The sequence below is a fragment of the Doryrhamphus excisus genome, chromosome 2 (assembly GCF_030265055.1).
Source record: "Doryrhamphus excisus isolate RoL2022-K1 chromosome 2, RoL_Dexc_1.0, whole genome shotgun sequence".
Classification (NCBI taxonomy): Eukaryota; Metazoa; Chordata; class Actinopteri; order Syngnathiformes; family Syngnathidae; genus Doryrhamphus; species Doryrhamphus excisus.
The window spans coordinates 15,754,511-15,775,843 of record NC_080467.1 but is presented as its reverse complement, the minus strand read 5'-3'; the positions used below and the strand labels follow the sequence as shown (position 1 = coordinate 15,775,843).

General features: G+C 43.4%; 1 protein-coding gene across 1 annotated transcript; it reads right to left on the bottom strand.

The window, feature by feature from the left end:
- Positions 1-246: 246 nt before the first annotated feature.
- LOC131118800 (growth hormone receptor-like) lies at positions 247-20,916 on the bottom strand. The gene is given in 10 exon segments (XM_058064664.1): positions 247-1,557; positions 2,507-2,576; positions 2,759-2,849; positions 3,207-3,351; positions 4,535-4,713; positions 4,842-5,020; positions 13,013-13,148; positions 17,457-17,535; positions 20,858-20,886; positions 20,889-20,916. Coding segments are annotated over 10 exon segments (1,734 nt in total). The 5' UTR covers positions 20,902-20,916; the 3' UTR covers positions 247-744.
- Positions 20,917-21,333: the final 417 nt, after the last annotated feature.

The following is a 21,333-nucleotide window of genomic DNA, read 5'->3' as shown; positions in this document are numbered from 1 at the left end:
AATGCATGTTCTCATTTAAACAATGCATATTTATGAGTGTGTACATAATATCATTCCATTTCCATTTCTTGATATCACTCTTAACGAGTCTGATGGCAATTGGCTGCATAGAACAGTTATTTATTGTATTATACAAAATGTAGTGTCGCAATGCAAAAGGACAATTAATCATCTATTTACATACATTTCTACCTATGATATACAATACAAACACTCTGTTTAATCAATAACACATGCTTAGGTATGTAAAAAAAAAGGCTTACATTTCGAATGACTGCATGCATTAAAAAATAGCTCTTTTTTCATGACTGCTGCTGTACAAAGACTGGAATAAATCTAAAAATATGCATTATTGTGTATTTTTTATATATATAATGTGGTAAAAATCTGAAGAAAAATTATATTTTTGTAAAAAAAATCATATTTTTGCAAATAATTTGATTTTTATACAAAGACAGGAATAAATCTGACTGAAAAATGATATAAAAAAAAAAAAAGCTCGTAGTCTGCGGGATAAGACTCAATCTGTCATCAGACCTAAATATAAATTCCCTTCTTGTTCCTGAAGTAATACACATGTTTCCCCACTAAGGGTAGCGTCAGGTTGGAGGATGTGGAGGTGTTGGCAGGACAAGCATAAGCTGCTATTTTAGGTGAGCTGACATTCAACACTGAGGCACTCATTAATCATAAAGACTGTTTTAGAAATCTGTCTCTGCTGTCGACTGAACTTTAAACAGATCACTACGGTGCAATACTTCCCAAAAGGTCAAGGGTCAGGTAGCTGTCCGGTGTGGGCATGGTCTTTTGGATTGGTATTGAATTTGGTGTCAGCACCAGGCTGTTTTGCCCGCTAACATCTTCTACTACTGTATAAACTGGCGCATGGGGGAGAGAGGGTGCGGCATTGGGAACTGATTCCTGGCAAGGCTTGTGGTAGTCCACTGATGATGAACATGGGACAGAACTCATCGCAGGCAAGGATGGGCTCATGTTCCTCGCACTGATCTCTGAGGTGTAACCACTGCCGTCAGTAGTTACCAGGAGCTTTAACTCCTTCTGGTCCTCCTTGTTTTCTTTGGTGTCTTTGACTGTGTCTTTCTCCACATTACCCTCAGGGGACAGTAGAACCTTGCCAGATGCCTTCACCTCACTCACCTGTGTATACAACGCCTCTCTGACAGGGGCTGCTAAAGGAGGCTCTCCCGCTGTGGTGCTTTGGTTTGCAGAGCTGGGTCTCGCAGCAGCCTGTTCCTTATTGCGGACTGGGTTCGGGATGAGAGGATGGGAATGTGATGCTTCCGCGTCACTGGGGAGATCCGGATCACAGCAGCTGGCATGACCCGAGTCGTTGTCCCGGAAACCGATAGAAAGATGTGAACAGTTGGAGAACAAGGAGCGATCCATGAGGCAGTCCGTGTCCAGGTTTGTCAGCCTGTCGTTATGTTCCTCAATATCCAGGTCGATGAACTCCACCCATGGGTCGTTGGTATACAGTTCTGGTCTCAGATCAGGTGGGGAACCCAAGATGGACGTCAACTCTTTCAGCTTTCCTTTCTGTGAGATGGAGAAGTACAGCTACTACAACAATGCATACTAAAAATATGCATTTTTGTATATTTTTTATATAAAATGTGGAAAAAATCTGAAGAAAAATTATATTTTTGAAAATAAAAAAATCATATTTTTGCAAATAATCAGATTTTTATAAAAATCATAAAAAATGTGTAATTTTTTTGTAATCTTTTTGGTAAAAATATAATTCAGGTCTGTCACACTTCTATGGTAAAATTCACACTTTTTTCATAGGTGGGATAGTCCTGAGGACATACAGTCAGGTGCGACTTATATATAAAAATTAATGAATTGATTCATTTTCTATCGTTTATCCTCACAAGGGTCGCAGGCATGCTGGAGCCTATCCCAGCTGTCTTTGGGCGAGAGGCGCCATTCACATTCACATTCATACCTATGGACAATTTGGAGTGGCCAATTAACTTAGCATGTTTTTGGAATGTGGGAGGAAACCGGAGAACCCGGAGAAAACCCACGCATGCACGGGGGAGAACATGCAAACTCCACACAGAGATGCCTGATATATAAATATGGTATATATAAATAAAATTAAAAATGTTAAAAATAAAAAATTAACATGTGAATGGAATGGAATGTGAATTGAGATTGGGAGCTCGGTGAATGTCTGTCTAGTGACCCCACTGTTCATTCACACTGAAAGCTCAGTGTCTGACATAAAGAATGCACTATGTGACTTTTCCAGTCTCTCTGAATATTTACATATATTTACATATATAATATTTATAATACCTGCTGATGACACTTTAAATCAATCTGCCTGAGCACATCCCGTCTGAAGCCTCTAAATTGTTAGGTGTAAGCTTCAGACTAATACTCCTATGACCTCCTTACAACACAAAATATTGCCCGAAATGCCAGTTATGTCAAGATTAGACAATATTTGACATCAAGATCAAACATAGATGGATACCTTGAGTAGCTCAGAGTCAATTCCTCTTATTTTAGGTCCAGGGACAGGTGGTAGAAGAATTACCATCAACCTTGAGTAAGTAAAAAAGGACAATGTCACATGTAAAATGTACTTCATTATATAAGAATAAATAAGTTGGCATACTGCTGTACACAGTTGGTGATGCACTGAATCATATCCTTTGTGCGTACATAGTATTTTCATTGTGCGAATGACGAACCTGGAGGTTCAAACAAAAGAAAAATCACTTACTTTTCCTGCTTTGAAACAACCACTACCATCAGGATGGCCACTAAGCACAAGGTGCCGAAGATCAGTAAAGCCACCAAAGGGACTTGTGATGCTGAAAAAAAACCCACTGCATTATGCACTAAAAAAAAAAAATGATGGAGGGTTCAAAAACGCCTTTTTTTCTTTAAGTGGGTCATTGTCTGACCTCTTGTGCGGGACACCTGGTGCACAAAAGAAAACCAGGCATACACATCCTGTATGCACAGAAGTGGTATAAAACATAAAGACATGGAAGTAGACATGGAAGTCTGGGCAATCCTACTTACATATACCGCTGACCCCATGACCCAGACCAGGATAAATGGAAGAACGTGAATGGATAAATTATGTACTATCCCAAATACACACACTTATATTGTCAGTGTATCATAGAACCTCTTAAAGATTTGTTCCTCTACTGAGTTTTTACCTTCAGCTGCAACATGGACGAATGTCGAGTCACTGAACTCTCCAAAATTCTTCCCACCGTTACTTTTACAGCGGACTCGAACTTCGTAATTTATATTACTTTGGAGCCCATACAAGGAGCGATGTGTGCTTTTCACAAGTTCAGCCTGTGGTCAACAGAATAATAGATACAAATCAAGAAAATACTATACATACTATACAAATACAGTGCAGTGGAACCCGCTTATGTCAACAACCCTCGGACTGGCTGACAGACGTCAACATAAGCAGTTGTCGACATAACCAAATCCGAAACTTACCATTGCCTGCTTACTTATTGCACATTTTAAAGCAGGGCTCGACAATAACAATGTACCGATGGCCCGGGGCAGGTTAAAACAAAATTGGGGCAAGTAAATCCAATCAGTGATATTCCCGTCGGGCAAGTGCACTTTGGCATGCCATACTGCGAAGCGTTTTTTTTAAAGCGGTTCTTGTTGGGTGTTGGTAAAACACGGACTGCGTAATTCCGGTGGTAATTTGCAAACCAATCCTTGCAAATCTTGAAATGGACCAATCAGAATCGTTTATTTAGACCACAGTCCGTGTTTTACCCACACCCGTTCTTGTTTGCGATCAACCAATCAGCGATGGTTTGACTAGGAAAACATCTATCATGGCGTCCCTGCCAACATGGTCTAATTCTTCAACAACTTGTGAAGGAAAACAGCAAAAAGTGATGAACCAGTGCCTCCTAAACAAGTATTTTATTAGTGGTCACAATGAAACACCACCGATTAGATCCAATACCAAGTGCTGATTTTGCACAAGCTACAAAATCTAGCGCTTCCATTTCTCTGTGTATTTTTCTCATCTTAGCTTCACAAATTATTGTTTGACCATTGAGCATTTTTTTTTCTGGATTTAAAAACACTTTACTAGTACACAAATGTGTCTATTCAATAATGTTTCATTGTGGTGCACAACTTACAAAGTTATTTGAGATTCTCATGTGATGCCACAAAAATGAGATGATATCATTATGGCAGTCTTTTCATTTTACATGGGGCAAGTTCGGGCAAGTAGTTCTAACCTTAAGTATTCCCCATAGGCAAGTCATTTTTGTTTTTAATGTAGAGCCCTGTAAAGGTTTGCAACTTTGCAGTTATCGTTTCACGCAACAAGCCAACATAAACGGACCTTTTGGGTCTCAAATTTTGTGTGTCAACACCAACTTAAGAACTCACGACACCTGATGAGCTGGTCCAAGTCGTCGAGTTGTTGACATAAACGGTACCCACTGTAGGATGCAAAAGTTCACAAAAAGTATATTTAAAATAACACACTCACCATTTCCCAGGTGTCTGAATCCTCTTTGCGGTATTGGACCTCATACTGCAATATCATCCATCCCGTCGCCACGTCCGCAGACGGAGGCGGCTTCCAATTGAGTATTATATCATAGAAGTTACCAGTCAGACTCACATTCAGTATTGTCCAGTTTAGGCTGACTGGTGGATCAGGTTGCACTGCAAGGGGAGACTTTTTTTTTAAAATCCTTCAATCAACATGTATTAAACAACTCATTATTTAAATAAATTAAGTCCAAGTTGATTATTCAGTACATTTGTGTCTGAACTGTCAACATCCGACTTACCAATGTCCTGGACATAGAAGTGTTTCTCATCATAGAGGACGGTTTGATCCCTTGAGCGGAGTTGAACGCTATAATATACCCACACGGATGTGTGATTTTCATTGAAGAAGCACTCATTCGGGGTCTCGGTGCTGTAATGAGGACACTCACTCCACTCTTTAGGAGATGCATGCGGAGGTCTGCAAGGACAAGGAAGTAAGTGATTGTATCCGATCGGCTCCGGAGGGGGAAGTAACAATTTAAAATGGGAACAATGGTCACTTAAATGGGTATGGTTATGGTTCTCAACAGAGTACTATGGAAGTGTGGCTGAAAAAAACCCTGGATGACGCTTATCCTTGACGCTTTAATCAATCAGGTTTGTAAAAAAGGTTAAAATCTCTACTCTGAGTTGCAAATATTTTGGTTATGGTTTAAATCCAAAGTGAACTTTGTGTCTGCAAGTGCAGTTTGGCAACCGCAGTGCAGACACAACAAATGTAGTAGTAAAAAAAGTGAGTATAAACTTGAGTGACCTTGATTGATACAGGCGCTCCCCTTTAACTCAAACTCAAAGCGAGGACTAAAGTCTTAAAATGGTGAAAATCTATAAGTAGTAGTGGTACCTTGCTGATGTTTTTCAGTTAACATCCGACATGTATGCCTTGGTTTGCGTTCGCCCGCCTGGTTAGTGTGCAAGATGGCGCACATTTTTTGAATGTAAGCCATGAACAGACCACTGTTTGTGCAGTAACACTTCAAAAAAAGCAAAATATCCTTTCCTCTGCCCCACTCTCAAGTTCAATCCTCCCTTCCGATTGTTGTTTGCAAAGAGTTAAATAAAGCTAAAAACGATGTTAAATGTTCAATTGTCATTTGCTATTATTTTTGCATCATTTTTTATGTGTGAAACTATAATTATTGTCTATAAAAAGTGTTTGGCTAGTTGGGCTATATGAATTGAATTTACATTATTTTGCCTTGGTTGGGGGCTGTACAGATGATGAGTGGTTAGCGTGCAGGGCTCACGGCTAGGAGACACAACTTGAACAACTTCTCCCCGTGCATGCGTGGGTTTTCTCCGGATGCTCCGGTTTCCTCCCACATTCCAAAAACATGCTAGGTTAATTGGCGACTCCAAATTGTCCATATGTATGAATGTGAGTGTGAATGGCGCCTCTCGCCCAAAGACAGCTGGGATAGGCTCCAGCACATCTGCGACCCTCGTGAGGATAAATGGTAGAAAATGAATGAATTCATGAATTTTTATATATAAGTCGCACCTGACTATATATCCTCAGGACTATCCCACCTATGAAAAAAGTGTTACTTTTACCATAGGAGTGTCCAAAGTGTGACAGGGTTTGTTTTTTATTGGCCCACAGCACAATGTTCAAGCTGATACTAATAACTCTAAGACCTGAATTATTCATTCATTCATTTTATACCGCTTATCCTCACGAGGGTCGCGGGGGTGCTGGAGCCTATCCCAGCTGTCTTCGGGCGTGAGGCGGGGTACACTCTGGACTGGTCGCCAGCCAATCACAGGGCACATATAGACAAACAACCATTCACACTCACATTCATACCTATGGACAATTTGGAGTGGCCAATTAACCTAGCATGTTTTTGGAATGTGGGAGGAAACCGGAGTACCCGGAGAAAACCCACGCATGCACGGGGAGAACATGCAAACTCCACACAGAGATGGCCGAGGGTGGAATTGAACCCTGGTCTCCTAGCTGTGAGGTCTGCGCGCTAACCACTAGACAACCATGCCACCCGACCTGAATTATATTTTTACCAAAAAAATTACAAAGGAAATTACAAAATTTGTATGATTTTCATGAAAATCATGATTATTTGCAAAAATATGATTTTTTTTCACTTTTTTTTTTAAATTAATTAATAATAATTAATTAATAATTAATTAATATTCATATTCCCAAATTTGCGACTCCAAATTGTCCATAGGTATGAATGTGAGAGTGAATGGTTGTTTGTCTATATGTGCCCTGTGATTGGCTGGCCACCAATCCAGGGTGTACCCCGCCTCTTGCCCGAAGACAGCTGGGATAGGCTCCAGCACCACAGCGACCCTCGTGAGGATAAGCGGTAGAAAATGAATGAATGAATTCCTTGGTTGGACTTCTGGAATACATTAATGTCACTAACCAAGGCACCTCTGTAAAAGATTCTCTTACTGGTTTTTAAATGTCTTAATGTCACGAGGGGACGTGGGAAGGAGGACCCAAAGGCAGAGTTGGCAGGTACTACACGAGGGTGAAGGTCGGTACACGGTAAGTCAGTCCAATAAGGCAAAGGTATCCGAGAGCGGCAGGCAGGAGGGGTGGTCGAAAAGCAGGCAAGGGTCGAAAACCAGGCGAGGCGATAACAAGGAGTGCTAGGACGAGACATGAATGTACAACGAACTTGCACCAGACAGGAAGCATCGGAGGCAATAAATAGCAAGAAGGTAATCAGGTGATGAGGGACACCTGAGCGCAATCAGGCAGGAGGCGGTGTCTCCAAGGTGAAGGCGGGGTAGGCGATGACAGGCATGACAGAACCCCTCCCTCAACGGCCGGCTCCTGACGGCCCAGGAACCTCAGGGTGAGCTAAATGAAAGTCTTCGATGAGGGAGGGATCCAAAATGAACCGGGAGGGTACCCATTGGCGTTCCTCAGGTCCATACCCCTCCCAGTCGACGAGATACTGCCAACCTCGGCCCCGCCGTCGGGAAGCCAGCAGTTTCCTGACTGTGTAAACAGGACCTCCATCAATGATTCGGGCGGGCGGCGGGTGGCTGGTTGGTGGGACCAGGGTGCTGGTCTTTGCAGGCTTGATCTGACTTACATGAAAGGATGGGTGGGTTCGCATGGACCTAGGTAGTTTTAGACGAACGGAGACAGGATTAATCACTTTGGAGATTGGAAATGGGCCAACGAACCTGGGGGCAAGCTTCTTCGACTCCACTCTCAGAGGAAGGGTCTTGGAGGATAACCAAACTCTTTGGCCCACCGTATAGGCAGGAGCAGGAATTCTTTTGCGGTCTGCCGCCACCTTGTAGATATCAGACTGTCTTTGAAGGTTGTTGCGAGCCCTCTGCCAAACTCTCTTGATGCGCCCCACCAAGGCCAAGGCGGAGGGCACAACGGAATCCTTGACGAGCGAGGGGAACAAGGAGGGTTGGTGACCAAATACCACGTGATGCGGAGACATACCGGTGGATGCGCTAGGCAAGGTGTTGTGGGCCAACTCCACCCACACGAGTTGTTTAGCCCAAGAAGAGGGATTTTGAGAGGCGAGGCACCGCAACTTTGTCTCGAGCACTTGGTTGATCCTCTCTGCCTGTCCATTAGACTGGGGATGAAATCCAGATGAGAGACTGACTGTGGATCCCAGCAAAACACAAAATTCCTTCCAAAACAAGGAGACAAATTGAGGACCACGATCGGACACTATGTCCTGCGGGAAACCAAAAATGCAAAATATATTGTTCAGCAGTGCCTCGGCCGTTTCTTTGGCAGAGGGAATTTTAACAAAAGGAATGAACCTTGACATCTTGGAAAATCTGTCCACGACTGTGAGTACCACCGTCTTCTCCTCTGACGGGGGCAGTCCACAAACGAAATCCAACGAGATATGGGACCAGGGCCGGTGGGGAATAGACAAGGGCCTGAGTTCTCCCATGGGTTTCTGTGGTGAAGATTTGTTAGCCGCACAGACAGGACAGGCAGAGACATATTCAGAAACATCCTTCGCCATGTTGGGCCACCAAAAGCGTTGCTGGGTTACAAACATGGTCTTTTTCACCCCCGGGTGGCATGAGGTCTTATTGGTGTGAGCCCAATGAATGACTGAACCCCTCATGGTTTCCACAACAAATAATTTATCTGGAGGGCAGTTTGGGGGCCGAGGCACTTCAAGTCCTGCCTCCCTGACCTTATCTTCTATTGCCCACTGCACGGCAGAGACAAAACATGAGTTAGGTAGGATGGTTGCGATCTCAGGTTCCTTTTCCGACGGGAAAAAAATACGGGACAAAGCATCAGGCTTGGTGTTCTTGGAACCAGGACGGTATGACAAGGTAAAATTGAAACGGCTGAAAAACAATGACCACCTAGCCTGTCGAGAATTTAATCTCTTGGCGGATTTGAGATATTCCAGATTTTTGTGGTCAGTCCATACCTGGAATGGCAGCGTAGACCCCTCCAGCCAGTGTCTCCATTCTTCGAGAGCCGTCTTGACTGCCAATAATTCACGATCCCCAATGTCGTAATTGCACTCTGCTGAAGACAATTTTTTTGACAGAAAGGCACATGGATGCAGTTTACCGTCCTTAGGACCGATCTGGGACAGGACGGCTCCGACTCCAATATCTGACGCATCCACCTCAACCACAAACTGCAGATGGGGATCAGGGATGGCAAGCACCGGGGCTGTGGTGAAACCATCCTTAAGCTTCACAAAAGCTTTCTCACACTCCGAAGTCCAGTGAAATGGTTTGTAAGGAGAGGTGAGAGCATGGAGAGGAGAGGCTACCGAGCTAAAGTTTCTAATATATTTACGATAAAAATTTGCAAATCCCAGAAATCTTTGAACGTCTTTACGAGACGACGGAGTGGGCCACTGTGCAACAGCAGAGACTTTTCCCGGATCCATCCTCACCTTCCCCTCGGATAGGATAAACCCTAAAAATGATACAGAGGACTGGTGAAAGTCACATTTTTCGGCCTTCACAAATAGGTGGTTGTCCAGGAGTCTTTGCAGAACCTTCCTGACATGCTGCACATGAGTAGATTCATCGCGAGAAAAAATAAGAATGTCATCAAGATAAACAAACACAAAAATATTTAACATGTCCCTCAAAACGTCGTTGACCAGGCCCTGAAACACTGCTGGAGCATTGGTCAGTCCAAAGGGCATCACCAAGTACTCATAATGTCCGGTTGGGGTGTTGAAGGCCGTCTTCCACTCGTCCCCCTCTCGTATCCTGACAAGATGATAAGCATTACGCAAATCCAGCTTGGTGAAAATCTTAGCTCCTTCCAGGAGCTCAGTGGCGGTGGCAATGAGGGGCAGGGGATACCGGTTCTTGATGGAGATGTCGTTAAGTCCTCTGTAGTCTATGCATGGCCGAAGGGATTTGTCTTTTTTCTCTACGAAAAAGAAACCAGCCCCCGCAGGAGATGAGGAAGGCCTGATAATCCCTGCTGCAAGTGACTCCTGAATGTATTCCTCCATAGCACGACGTTCGGGAGGGGACAAGGAAAAGAGTCTTCCCCGTGGGGGTGTGGTTCCTGGCAACAGGTCAATAGCACAGTCGTGGACCCGGTGGGGTGGCAGTGACTTGGCCTTGACTTTACTGAACACAGCAGCTAAATCGTGGTAACACTCTGGAACAGAGTCTAGATTGACCTCCCCTTGTTCCATCACTGTTTTGGCACTCACCAAACAGTTGTCCTGACAGCCGGGCCCCCACGAGACGATCTGACCAGACGCCCAATCGAAGTGGGGGTTATGCTGCTTCAACCAAGGATGCCCTAAGATAACTTCATGATCAGAGCTAGAGAATACATGGAGGCTTAGTTTTTCTGTGTGACTGTCTGGAAATGAGATCTTGACCGGATGAGTTCTGTGACTAATTTTGCCCAGAGAACTTCCGTCCACCGCCTTCACCGTTAGGGGGTGTCGTAGAGGGCACAGGCGAAGCTTTAGTTTCCTGGCGAGTGAAGTACTAATGAGATTGGCATCTGACCCAGAGTCCACAAATACAGGTACCATGATGGATGTATGCTGAGAGCAAAATTGGACCAAAGGTTTGTAGGGAGCAGGATTGCTGATAATGACATTAAGACTCACCAAGCCATGTCCCAGGTTGCTTGTTTTGCCCATCTTGACCCCACAATTAGCCACTAGATGTCCCCCTTGACCACAATAAAAGCACCTGCCCTCACTTCGGCGGCGGGTCCTTTCCTCTGGAGACAGGCGGGTTAGTCCCAGTTGCATGGGTTCGTCAGCAGAGGGCGCAGCAAGTGGCACGGCGACAGGGGTGGGTCGGACGTTGTTGACGTGCCCTAGGTTGCCACCCCAGTGTGTGGTGGAATCTCGCCAGCGTGACCTGCTCTCCTCCTCATGATCATGAAGGCGCTTCTCAATCATGACCGCCAAGGCGATGAGCTCATCAATTGTTCCTGGCAGTTTCAGAGGGATCATTTGTCTACGAATGTGGGGGGACAGTCCAAGAAAAAATGCGTCTAACAACGCGGGGGCGTTCCAGTCGCTGTTAGCCGCTAGAGCGCGAAATTCGACAGCGTAGTCGGTGACACGCTGACGCCCCTGACGTAGCTGGAGCAGGGAGCGAGCTGCTTCTCTGCCGGACGGCTGACGTTGGAACACTTGCTCCAGTGCCTTGGAGAACGCTGCGTAGGACTCGCACACAGCGGATCGACGGCTCCATTCCGTGGTGGCCCACGCTCCTGCCCTGCCCGTGAGATGGGAGATCACAAAAGCCACCCGGGCACGTTCTGACATGAATGCGGGGGCTTGAAGTTCGAAATGGAGTTCACACTTGGTCAAAAAGGGGCGTACGTCACCCGACTCGCCAGAGAACCACTCCGGCCGTGACAACTGTGGACACGTAGCGGCCGGCAAGGCGGAAGTCAGGACCGGTGGAGGGAGCGGAGCCGCGGCTGTATCCACTGGAGCCGCGGGTTGAGCAGCAGGCTGAAGAGCCGACAGCAGGGAGTTAAGCTGGGAGCCTAGATTCCCAGCCATGGCGTCCTGTCGCTCCGACAGGGATTGCAACGCCGTGCCTAGAGCGGCAAGCTGTTCCTCTTGTTGGCTCTGGCGCTGTCCTTGCGTCCGGAGAGCCTGTCGAACGGACTCCAACTCCGCTGGGTCCATGATGGCAAGTTCGTTCTGTCACGAGGGGACGTGGGAAGGAGGACCCAAAGGCAGAGTTGGCAGGTACTACACGAGGGTGAAGGTCGGTACACGGTAAGTCAGTCCAATAAGGCAAAGGTATCCGAGAGCGGCAGGCAGGAGGGGTGGTCGAAAAGCAGGCAAGGGTCGAAAACCAGGCGAGGCGATAACAAGGAGTGCTAGGACGAGACATGAATGTACAACGAACTTGCACCAGACAGGAAGCATCGGAGGCAATAAATAGCAAGAAGGTAATCAGGTGATGAGGGACACCTGAGCGCAATCAGGCAGGAGGCGGTGTCTCCAAGGTGAAGGCGGGGTAGGCGATGACAGGCATGACACTTAACGGCTTTGCACCTTCTTATTTATCTGATCTGCTTTTACCATATCAACCCCCGCGGACCCTGCGGTTCTCCGGCACTGGCCTTTTAACAATACCAAAACCCAGAACAAAAACCCACGGTGAGGCAGCATTTAGCCACTATGGCCCCCACCTGTGGAACAGCCTGCCGGAGAGTCTCAGGAATGCAGAGACTGTTGATATTTAAAAAAAAAAAGATTAAAGACACACCTTTTTAATCAGGCTTTTAACTAATATTTTTAAACTTTTCTTATGTTTTTATCTTTTTAGTCCTATTTTATGCTCTTAGTCTTTAGCTTTTAACTCCAGTGTTTCCTTAGGGGGGGTCCTCCACACTGGGGGCTGTGTCGGGTCTGTTGAGGGGGTGCCATCCTTGGGTCCCTTCGACCCGGCCGGCTGGGGGTTCCTCCCTTTGATGTGGGGGTCCGCCCGTCTGTCGGAGTCGGGGGGGCCAGGGTGCTGGTCCCAGTGTGGACGGCCCCAAAGGTGGCGTTTCCTTGTTGCTCAGTGCCATGCCATGTCTCCCTACTGTGTGTGATTGTGTGTGTGTGTCTAGTATGGAGGGTGGGAGTGGAGGGTGGGCTTTCTTTGTAATTGTTTTTCTTTTTAATTGTGGTAAATGTTTTTAATTCTGTAAAGCACTTTGTGCTGCATGTCTCTGCATGAAAAGTGCTCTACAATTAAAGTTGATTTGATTTGATTTGTGTTGTCACATTATTTCTCCTTTGTCGGCGCCTTCAGCATAGGAAGGCAGCCGCTTTCAGAACAGACAATGAAACATGACACCACCTTGCTATTGGTGGAAGAAAGCATGCACCAACACTGCCACCAAGGCATTGATTTTTCCCTTCAGATAATCCAGAATGTTATATTCAGCTTTCTTGAGGTGGACAAAACTCCTTACGTCTTGCTAATATAGAACAGATGCACATCTTCTGGTTTTGAGTGGTTCTGCACGGCACAGACATCCCATCTGCAGTAGAAAGTCTCCATGTTGGTGGACACACAGCCAGTGAGATGAGGACACTTGGGTTGGAAGTCTAGGGAAGCATAAAAAGAGAGCAAAAAGACATTAAAGATCTGCTATGGTCTACTAATCCAGTGGCTTTTGTAGGAAGCCGTGCTGCTGTTTAGAAAAGCTCGGTAGTAAGCTGTTGTGAAACCGCAGTACAAACATTTCCATCTTTCTGGAAGTCATTTGACTGCTTTTCACTGAAAGCTGCCAAATCACTACCATACCTTTTATGGAAGCAGCTACTTGTTGTTCCCACTATAGGACCATGACTAACATTCTTAGATCCTGTTTAACAGGCTTCAGCTAAGCTAAGAAAGAGAGAGTCAATATATATTGCCGAGGTTAGGCTGAGGTTATGCACACTGACTTGTTGAACTGCAGCCAACAAACTGGCCACCATTTGTTCGGTTGGAGGCTAGTCAATTATTTACTAGGCTGCAGTACATTAGTTATTGTGTAAACTGGCTGAAGGTAAAAATGTCATTTAGCATCTGTAAGTCAGATTTCTACTCTCCGCTCTTCTTGGGACAATGGGTAGAGTTCATTCATTCATTCATTTTTGACCTTCTTAAACCTGAGCTGGTCGCCGGCCAATCCCAGAGAACATATAGACTCACATTCATACCTATGTACAATTTGGAGTGGCCAATTAACCTAGCATGTTTTTGGAATGTGGGAGGAAAACCGGAGTACCAGGAGAAAACCCATGCATGCACAGGGAGAACATGCAAACTCCACACAGAGATGGCCGAGGGTGGAATTGAACCCTCGTCTCCTAGCTGTGAGGCCTGCGCGCTAACCACTAGACCACCGTGCCGCCCTAATAATAATGATAATATGAAATAAATCACATTTTTGCAAATAATCAGATTTTCATAGATTCATAGATTTTGCATTTTGTATTTTTTATATAAAAATGTGGAAAAAATCTGAAGAAAAATTTTATATAAAAATATAAATATAAAAAAATAAATAAACAAATCAAGAATAAAGAAAATCAATCAATCAGTAATAAATAAATAAATATAATAATAAAACGGCAAATAATAAAAACTTAAGAAACCACATATAGTTGGTGGGTAGACAAATTATTTTTTTTAGATTAAAATTAACAAAGCATTATTAGAGCCCTGTAGACATGACAAAACACGACTATAGTCACATTTATACTTTTTTTATTTACAACATATTGCGCAACTGCAGGGTCTTGAGACACATGCTAACTCGCAAACTAGAGAGCTAGCGACCTAAACGGTAGCCTTCAAGTTATTTCCTTTAAACTTAAATAGCCAAAAACTTACCACTTCCACACGGATAGGGAGGATAACTATTAACAGTTATTTAACCTTTAACATGAACATTAATCAAACGTAATCATTTTTTCTGGGTACATGATACCATACAGCATCCATATCAATCTTGCACAGGCTGCACTAACATTAAACTTTCATATCAAGGCGGGGGCCTCAAACTAGTGTCCTGCGGGCCACATTTGGCCCGCGGGCCGCGTGTTTGAGACCCCTGCTTTAAATTAAACCCCCTACATGCATTTTCCAAGAACGGTTTGGGGGGAGAAAAATGCTGGGTGTTGTGTGTCACTGACCAATAATGATTTCCAACTCTAGTGAACACTTTGTAAACAATTACCAGTATAATTACCTGAACCGCTTCTATTTACATTTCTGCGAAAGCAGCAGCAGTGAGCCAAGCCCAATAGAGAAGAGCGATACTACAAGACCGTGCAGGCAGAGTAATAAGAACTATGAAAACAAGATCTGAGAGGCAGCAGTACAGATGATTGATGACCCTCCCTGGCTCCAATGTTTCAGGGAAGTAGTGTCAGAGGGTAAAAATAAATCTGTTTACTATATGATAAACTACTCCTCGGAAAAACACCGAGCTCGGGATTTAGAGAACAATCTATACCATGGTTGTGGCTATCACACCACTATGTTGTGTTACATTTCTTAGGTTGATGTCATATTTGCATATTTGGTCTTTAATTGACTGACACAATGTATTTACAAATTGTCCAGAACTGCTAAAGTCAGTAGTACACGCAACATGAATTCATTCATTTCATTCTTTCATTTTCTACCGCTTTTCCTCACAAAGGTCGTGGGGGTGCTGGAGCCTATCCCAGCTGTCTTCGGGCGAGACTGGACTGGTCGCCAGCCAATCACAGGGCACATATAGACAAACAACCATTCACACTCACATTCATACCTATGGACAATTTGGAGTCGCCAATTAACCTAGCATGTTTTTGGAATGTAGGAGGAAACCGGAGTACCCGGAGAGAACCCACACATGCACGGGGAGAACATGCAAACTCCACACACGCCGAGGGTGGAATCGAACCCTGGTCTCCTAGCTGTGAGGTCTGCACGCTAACCACTCGACCACTCGGCGCAACATAAATGGTTCAATACAATTAAATAAGCTTTTTGGGAGAGTATATCATTAAAATAGTGTCAAGCTGCAAACTCGTAACACGACATTCCTCTGTTGCATATCGAAATCTGTGTTTGCTCAATCTCTGCCAGGGAACATGAGACTAAACTTGACATCTGTTCACACTTGTTAGAGCCTCATAACACATTTCTGAGACGACAATACCCATTCACAACTTCTGATCTTTCTCTTAACCTTGAAGCGGTACCACAGTGAGACAAAGCATTCTCCTTCCCTTTCACTCACGTCGTGTTTAGTTCTCAGGATGCTGTTGTTTTTGTCACATTTACAGACCTTATAATAATATATAAACAAAATATTAGACAACCAAGAATATCACATAACCCCCTTATAAGGCCCGTTTTGGTAAAAATCCTGAAGACACAAAGATCACTCCAGTTGATGGGTAGTGCTCCCAGCATGCTTTGCTGTACTTATTTAGCAAAATTTTGCTAAAGTTGTGTTTAGCGTTAAAATAATTGCCCTTTATTATTCCCCTTATTATTTTTTTTCCCACAGTGAGACAAAGCATCCTCCTTCCCTTTCACTCATGTCGTGTTTAGTTAGTTCTCTTGTCATTTAAAGACCAGGATGCTGTTGTTTTTGTCACATTTACAGACCTTATAATAACATATAAACAAAATATTAGACAACTGTAGTGGTAGGTTACCGGGACATAATTCACCCTGGAACTATCGATAGGGGAGGTGTTGCCACCCCGAGGGGTGGGCGCAAGGGACGGGGGTTTTCCGCTTCCTGTCGTGGTTGAGAGACGGGGCTTTCATGTCTTTCATGTCTTTACGTAGCAAAGATTGCAAGTTAATGTTTGGAAGAAAAATAAAGTTTTCTCCCAAATTCGACACTCCGCCTCAAGACTCCAGTTCCGCCTCAAGAATATCACATGACCCCCTTGTAAGGTCCGTTTTGGTAAAAATCATGAAGATACAAAGATCACTCGAGTTGATGGGAGTGTTCCCAGCATGCTTTGCTGTACTTATTTTGCTAAATTTTGCTAAAGTTGTGTTTAGCGTTAAAATAGTTGCCCTTTATTATTCCCCATAGTAGTAGTCGTTGCCCTATGTTTGTTTACGTACCTGTTACATGTTACGCATCATTTTTGCTTTGGCACCATGATTGTAGTAGTGTTATTTGTACTGACACCCCCACTTGCCTATGAATTTCCCCAGGCTTTAAATTTAAATCAATTTGGCATCAATGAAACCGACAATGCCTTAAATCATAGTGGTACCTGTCTGTTTCTGATGGTGACATAAGGTCATTATAGCACTTTCTCCTTAAACCATTTGAAAATGTCAATGAAAAACTGAACTAAATGTACCAGCGTCATAATGGAAAAACATTCTCCATCCTAATCACTTCTATAAGTGACAGTATTACATAACAAGATAAAGCACAGGATGTCAGGACATGAATGGTCAATGGAGACCTCATTTATACCAGGGACAAAACAACAACCCCTGTAGTTAAAACAACAAAACACAGCTCCTTTGCCTGAGAGGGGGACGAGTGGTCGCAAACAGGAGGCGCTACACGTTAAAACAGCTTGCCATTGTATGAGCGGAGTACTCCGTGTTCTGCAGAATTCCTGGGAAGCCACTTCACTAGAAATCTGCAGGCTGCTCTCCGTGTGAAGGGCTGTGCAGTTGCGCAACATATTTTCACACCAATGCAAAATTGTCCAATCCTGGACTGCTCTGTGATATTCTGGATTAAAATGACCTTGCAGCCTATTCAAAGCAAATATATGAGTACCTTTTTTCCTATTGAAACCACAAAAGGCAGTTTAAAATGGGGGAATCACATACATCTTATTGAAGGGATCTTATGCAAATCGGCGAAAAGTTTTAAAAAAGGTTACCTTTATCGGTAGCAGATTCCAGCACCGAGACAGTGAGGAAGCTCAGGAAAAGGAAGAGAACAGTCGCCATGATGTTGAGCTGTGGAGAAATCATATGGCAAGTGTTAGTTTCTCAGTGCCGTCCACGTAGCTGAACCCAGCCCACTTCCACCGACAAGAAAAGGGCAGTCATTTCAAACAGAACAACAGAGTGGTGCAACTTAAATACAATCAACACACTTGTGATTAAGGGAGATGTAGTCAGCCATGCAATTCCAATTGCATACTGCATGTAACAGATTTTTTATGACAGTATTGTTTATACCATTTAGACGACCAATTTCACTTTTATTTTGATGCCGGTAAGTGTGTAATGATGAAGTGTATCATTTGAATGCCTGCTTTTTACACATTTTACACCAGGGGTCTCAAACACGCGGCCCGCGGGCCAAGTGTGGCCCACAGGACACTAGTTTGAGGCCCCCGCCTTGATATGAAAGTTTGATGTTAGTGCGGCCCGCGCAAGTTTGATATGGATGCTGTATGGTACCATGGACCCAGAAAAAATTATTACGTTTGATTAATGTTCATGTTGAAGGTTAAATAACTGTTAATAGTTATCCTCCCTATCCGTGTGGAAGTGGTAAGTTTTTGGCTATTTAAGTTTAAAGGAAATAACTTGAAGGCTACCGTTTAGGCCGCTAGCTCTCTAGTTTGCGAGTTAGCATGTGTCTCAAGACCCTGCAGTTGCGCAATATGTTGTAAATAAAAAAGTATAAATGTGACTATAGTCGTGTTTTGTCATGTCTACAGGGCTCTAATAATGCTTTGTTCATTTTAATCTGAAAAAAATCATTTGTCTACCCACCAACTATATGTGGTTTCTTAAGTTTTTATTATATGCCGTTTTATTATTATTATTATTATATTTATTTATTACTGATTGATTGATTTTCTTTATTCTTGATTTGTTTATTTATTTTTCATCTTATTTTGTGCAGAAAAATAAAAATTAAGATATTTGAGAACAGTGGAATGTTTTATCAGAGCTTTTATTGTAGAAAATTGGAACCAAAGCACTGAAAAAGTTTGTATATTTTTCTGTTTTTAATAAATGCATTTTTATTTTTGGAAAACCTGATGCGGCCCAGCCTTGCCCAGACCTTAGCTCCAGTGGCCTCCAGGTAAATTGAGTTTGAGACCCCTGTTTTTCACAATACATTGCTCAAGCTCTTCATCAGTTAGTATATACTTTACAATAATGGCAAATAATTGCTGTTTTTATTTGGTAGATTCAAGTACAGAAGGTCTGAGTCATAAATGTTTATGATGGCAATGAAGCTTTAAAAATGTAGGAACTGGATCAGTGGGTTACCACATACAACGGAAGCTCTACTAATGAACACAGTATGTTCCTGGACACTGGCCGAGCCGCGATTTCTGACCATGTTCCACAAACTATTAACTGATCATAACTTTAATAACACCCATTACACACATATTACCCAATACAATGAACATAGTAAGAATAAATAAGACTAGTGGTCATGTGTGTTACTGGAAATTTGTTCCCTAGGGGACCTAAAAAAGAGGCGGACAGGGAGTGACATTGAGGGTTCAGAATTGAGGTTCAGCTTTGTACATAACAACCACAAAAGTAGCTTGTGTTTTTATTAGGGATTATTGTGTCTGTTTTGAGATAATTATCCTTATCCTTGACTCATCAAACATTATAGTAACAATACTGACACCTAGTGACACGTGTAGAATACTACAGTTCATCAATGCCTTGGAATGTATCTTTTGAATGCCTTATATTTGGATATTAGTTCATTTAGCCATTTTTATGCTTGAAAATTTTTAATATCGGCATCATTTGCTTAAAGGGGACTTATTATTCAAATGTTTCGATCCTTTGTATTGAGATGTGGACTCCTACAGAGCAGCTACACACAATAACCTGCACAGAAAACTTTCTAGGTCTTCCAGAATATGCACCTATTCCAGCTGTATTTGCTTGGATGGATTTGTGCTTTCCGACCAAAATGGTTGGTTTGAATTTCTTTCCACCCACAGCCCGCCTCCGGGTACGCCCACTCTGCTGTGATTGGTCACACGCTTCCTAACTATGAACAAAGCCCATTTTTTAATGTATAGGAGTTTATAAAGTCTTTGGAGTGCTAAAAGTTTTGAGGAGCTACTGGCTTACCGTGTATGGTAACGTAGCACCACTGGTACGGTGGAGCTCAGAGGAAGCCGGACGTGTGGCAACCTTGCCTGCCCGAGGAGGAGCACTCATTGTTGGACACACTTTGTCAGAAGTGTTTTGTCAGCGGTGGACCTCAGAAAACGGACGTGATGCACCTTTCCTGGCTTCATATATTTCATGTTCATGTTCACAAAAAGTGCTGCACGGCATTTTAGTATATTATATAAGTGGCGGGCGGCACGGTGGTCGAGTGGTTAGCGTGCAGACCTCACAGCTAAGAGACCAGGGTTCAATTCCACACTCGGCCATCTCTGTGTGGAGTTTGCATGTTCTCCCCGTGCATGCGTGGGTTTTCTCCGGGTACTCCGGTTTCCTCCCACATTCCAAAAACATGCTAGGTTAATTAGCGACTCCAAATTGTCCATAGGTATGAATGTGAGTGTGAATGGTTGTTTGTCTATATGTGCCCGGTGATTGGCTGGCGACCGGTCCAGGGTGTACCCCTCCTCTCGCCAAAAGACAGCTGGGATAGGCTCCAGCACCCCCGCGACCCTCATGAGGAAAAAGCGATATAAAATGAATGAATGAATATATAAGTAGCATGAAACACAATTATTTATTTCTGAATTTACTGTTATTTTGTATTATATGGTCTGCATTTATTCATTTAGTTTACAATATATCTGCCAACATTCACATCTGTATGTATTATGTATTGTATATATTATGCAATTTGCATTACAATGTGGATACTTGTAAAAAAAAAAAAAAAGGCATTCCTTACTGGTCACATGTGGGATTACTATGATGTGCTGCAATGTGTTCACCGGCTACGTCCAGTTAAACCTGTTCTTATTATATCTTTTTTTTTTTAATCAGAATGGTGCAAAGAATCTCAGCAACACACAAGCGGCAATAGACTTTTTTGGTAATGTTACATTTTGGTAAATACAAGCTAAAGTGTAGTTCAAGGAGTTGTTTATAGTGTGTTTACATGTCCAGATATAGCCTTCACGAGCAGATGTATTATACCTCGGTGTGCCGACGAGGACTGTGCCACATCCACAGAGAAAAAAGTAAAGAACATTTGTAACTTGTACGCTTAAAACACTTCATCCCATGAGTTTTAGTTACTACGAGTACTAGAGAGTTACAGTACGAGATGGTTTTTAACATATGGAGAAACATTAGCGTGCTGACTCCCACTACTCACCGCTGAAAACAGGAAAACAAGCGTCCCCGCCCGCGCGATTCCATAGGGTGTTTTCTTCCAACTAAACAGAACTGCAAGACAACTTCCTCAAAAAAACCCATCTGGGAATACCTTCATTTACAACCGGGAATGTCAAAGCACACACCGCTGTATGAAAGCAGAAAGACAGGCTCGTTTTTTCAGCTTGGCTGTGATCAGTTAAAACGGAGTTGCACCACCTATCGGTGAAGCGTGGAAGTTCATGATAAACTGAGATTTCCAGCAAGCCAACGTATTGTAATGGAAGTACATTCTCAGACCCAGAAAACACTTGAATTGAATTACATTAAATAAAAAATATAGTGCACACTTAAATTTAAAGCAGTTCATGGCTGGATTTGCCATTTTTATATTTAAATTTGATGCCACCCTGTTTCACTATATATTGATACTCGGTGGATACTATGATACCACATTCAATTTTTAGCTAAAAACAA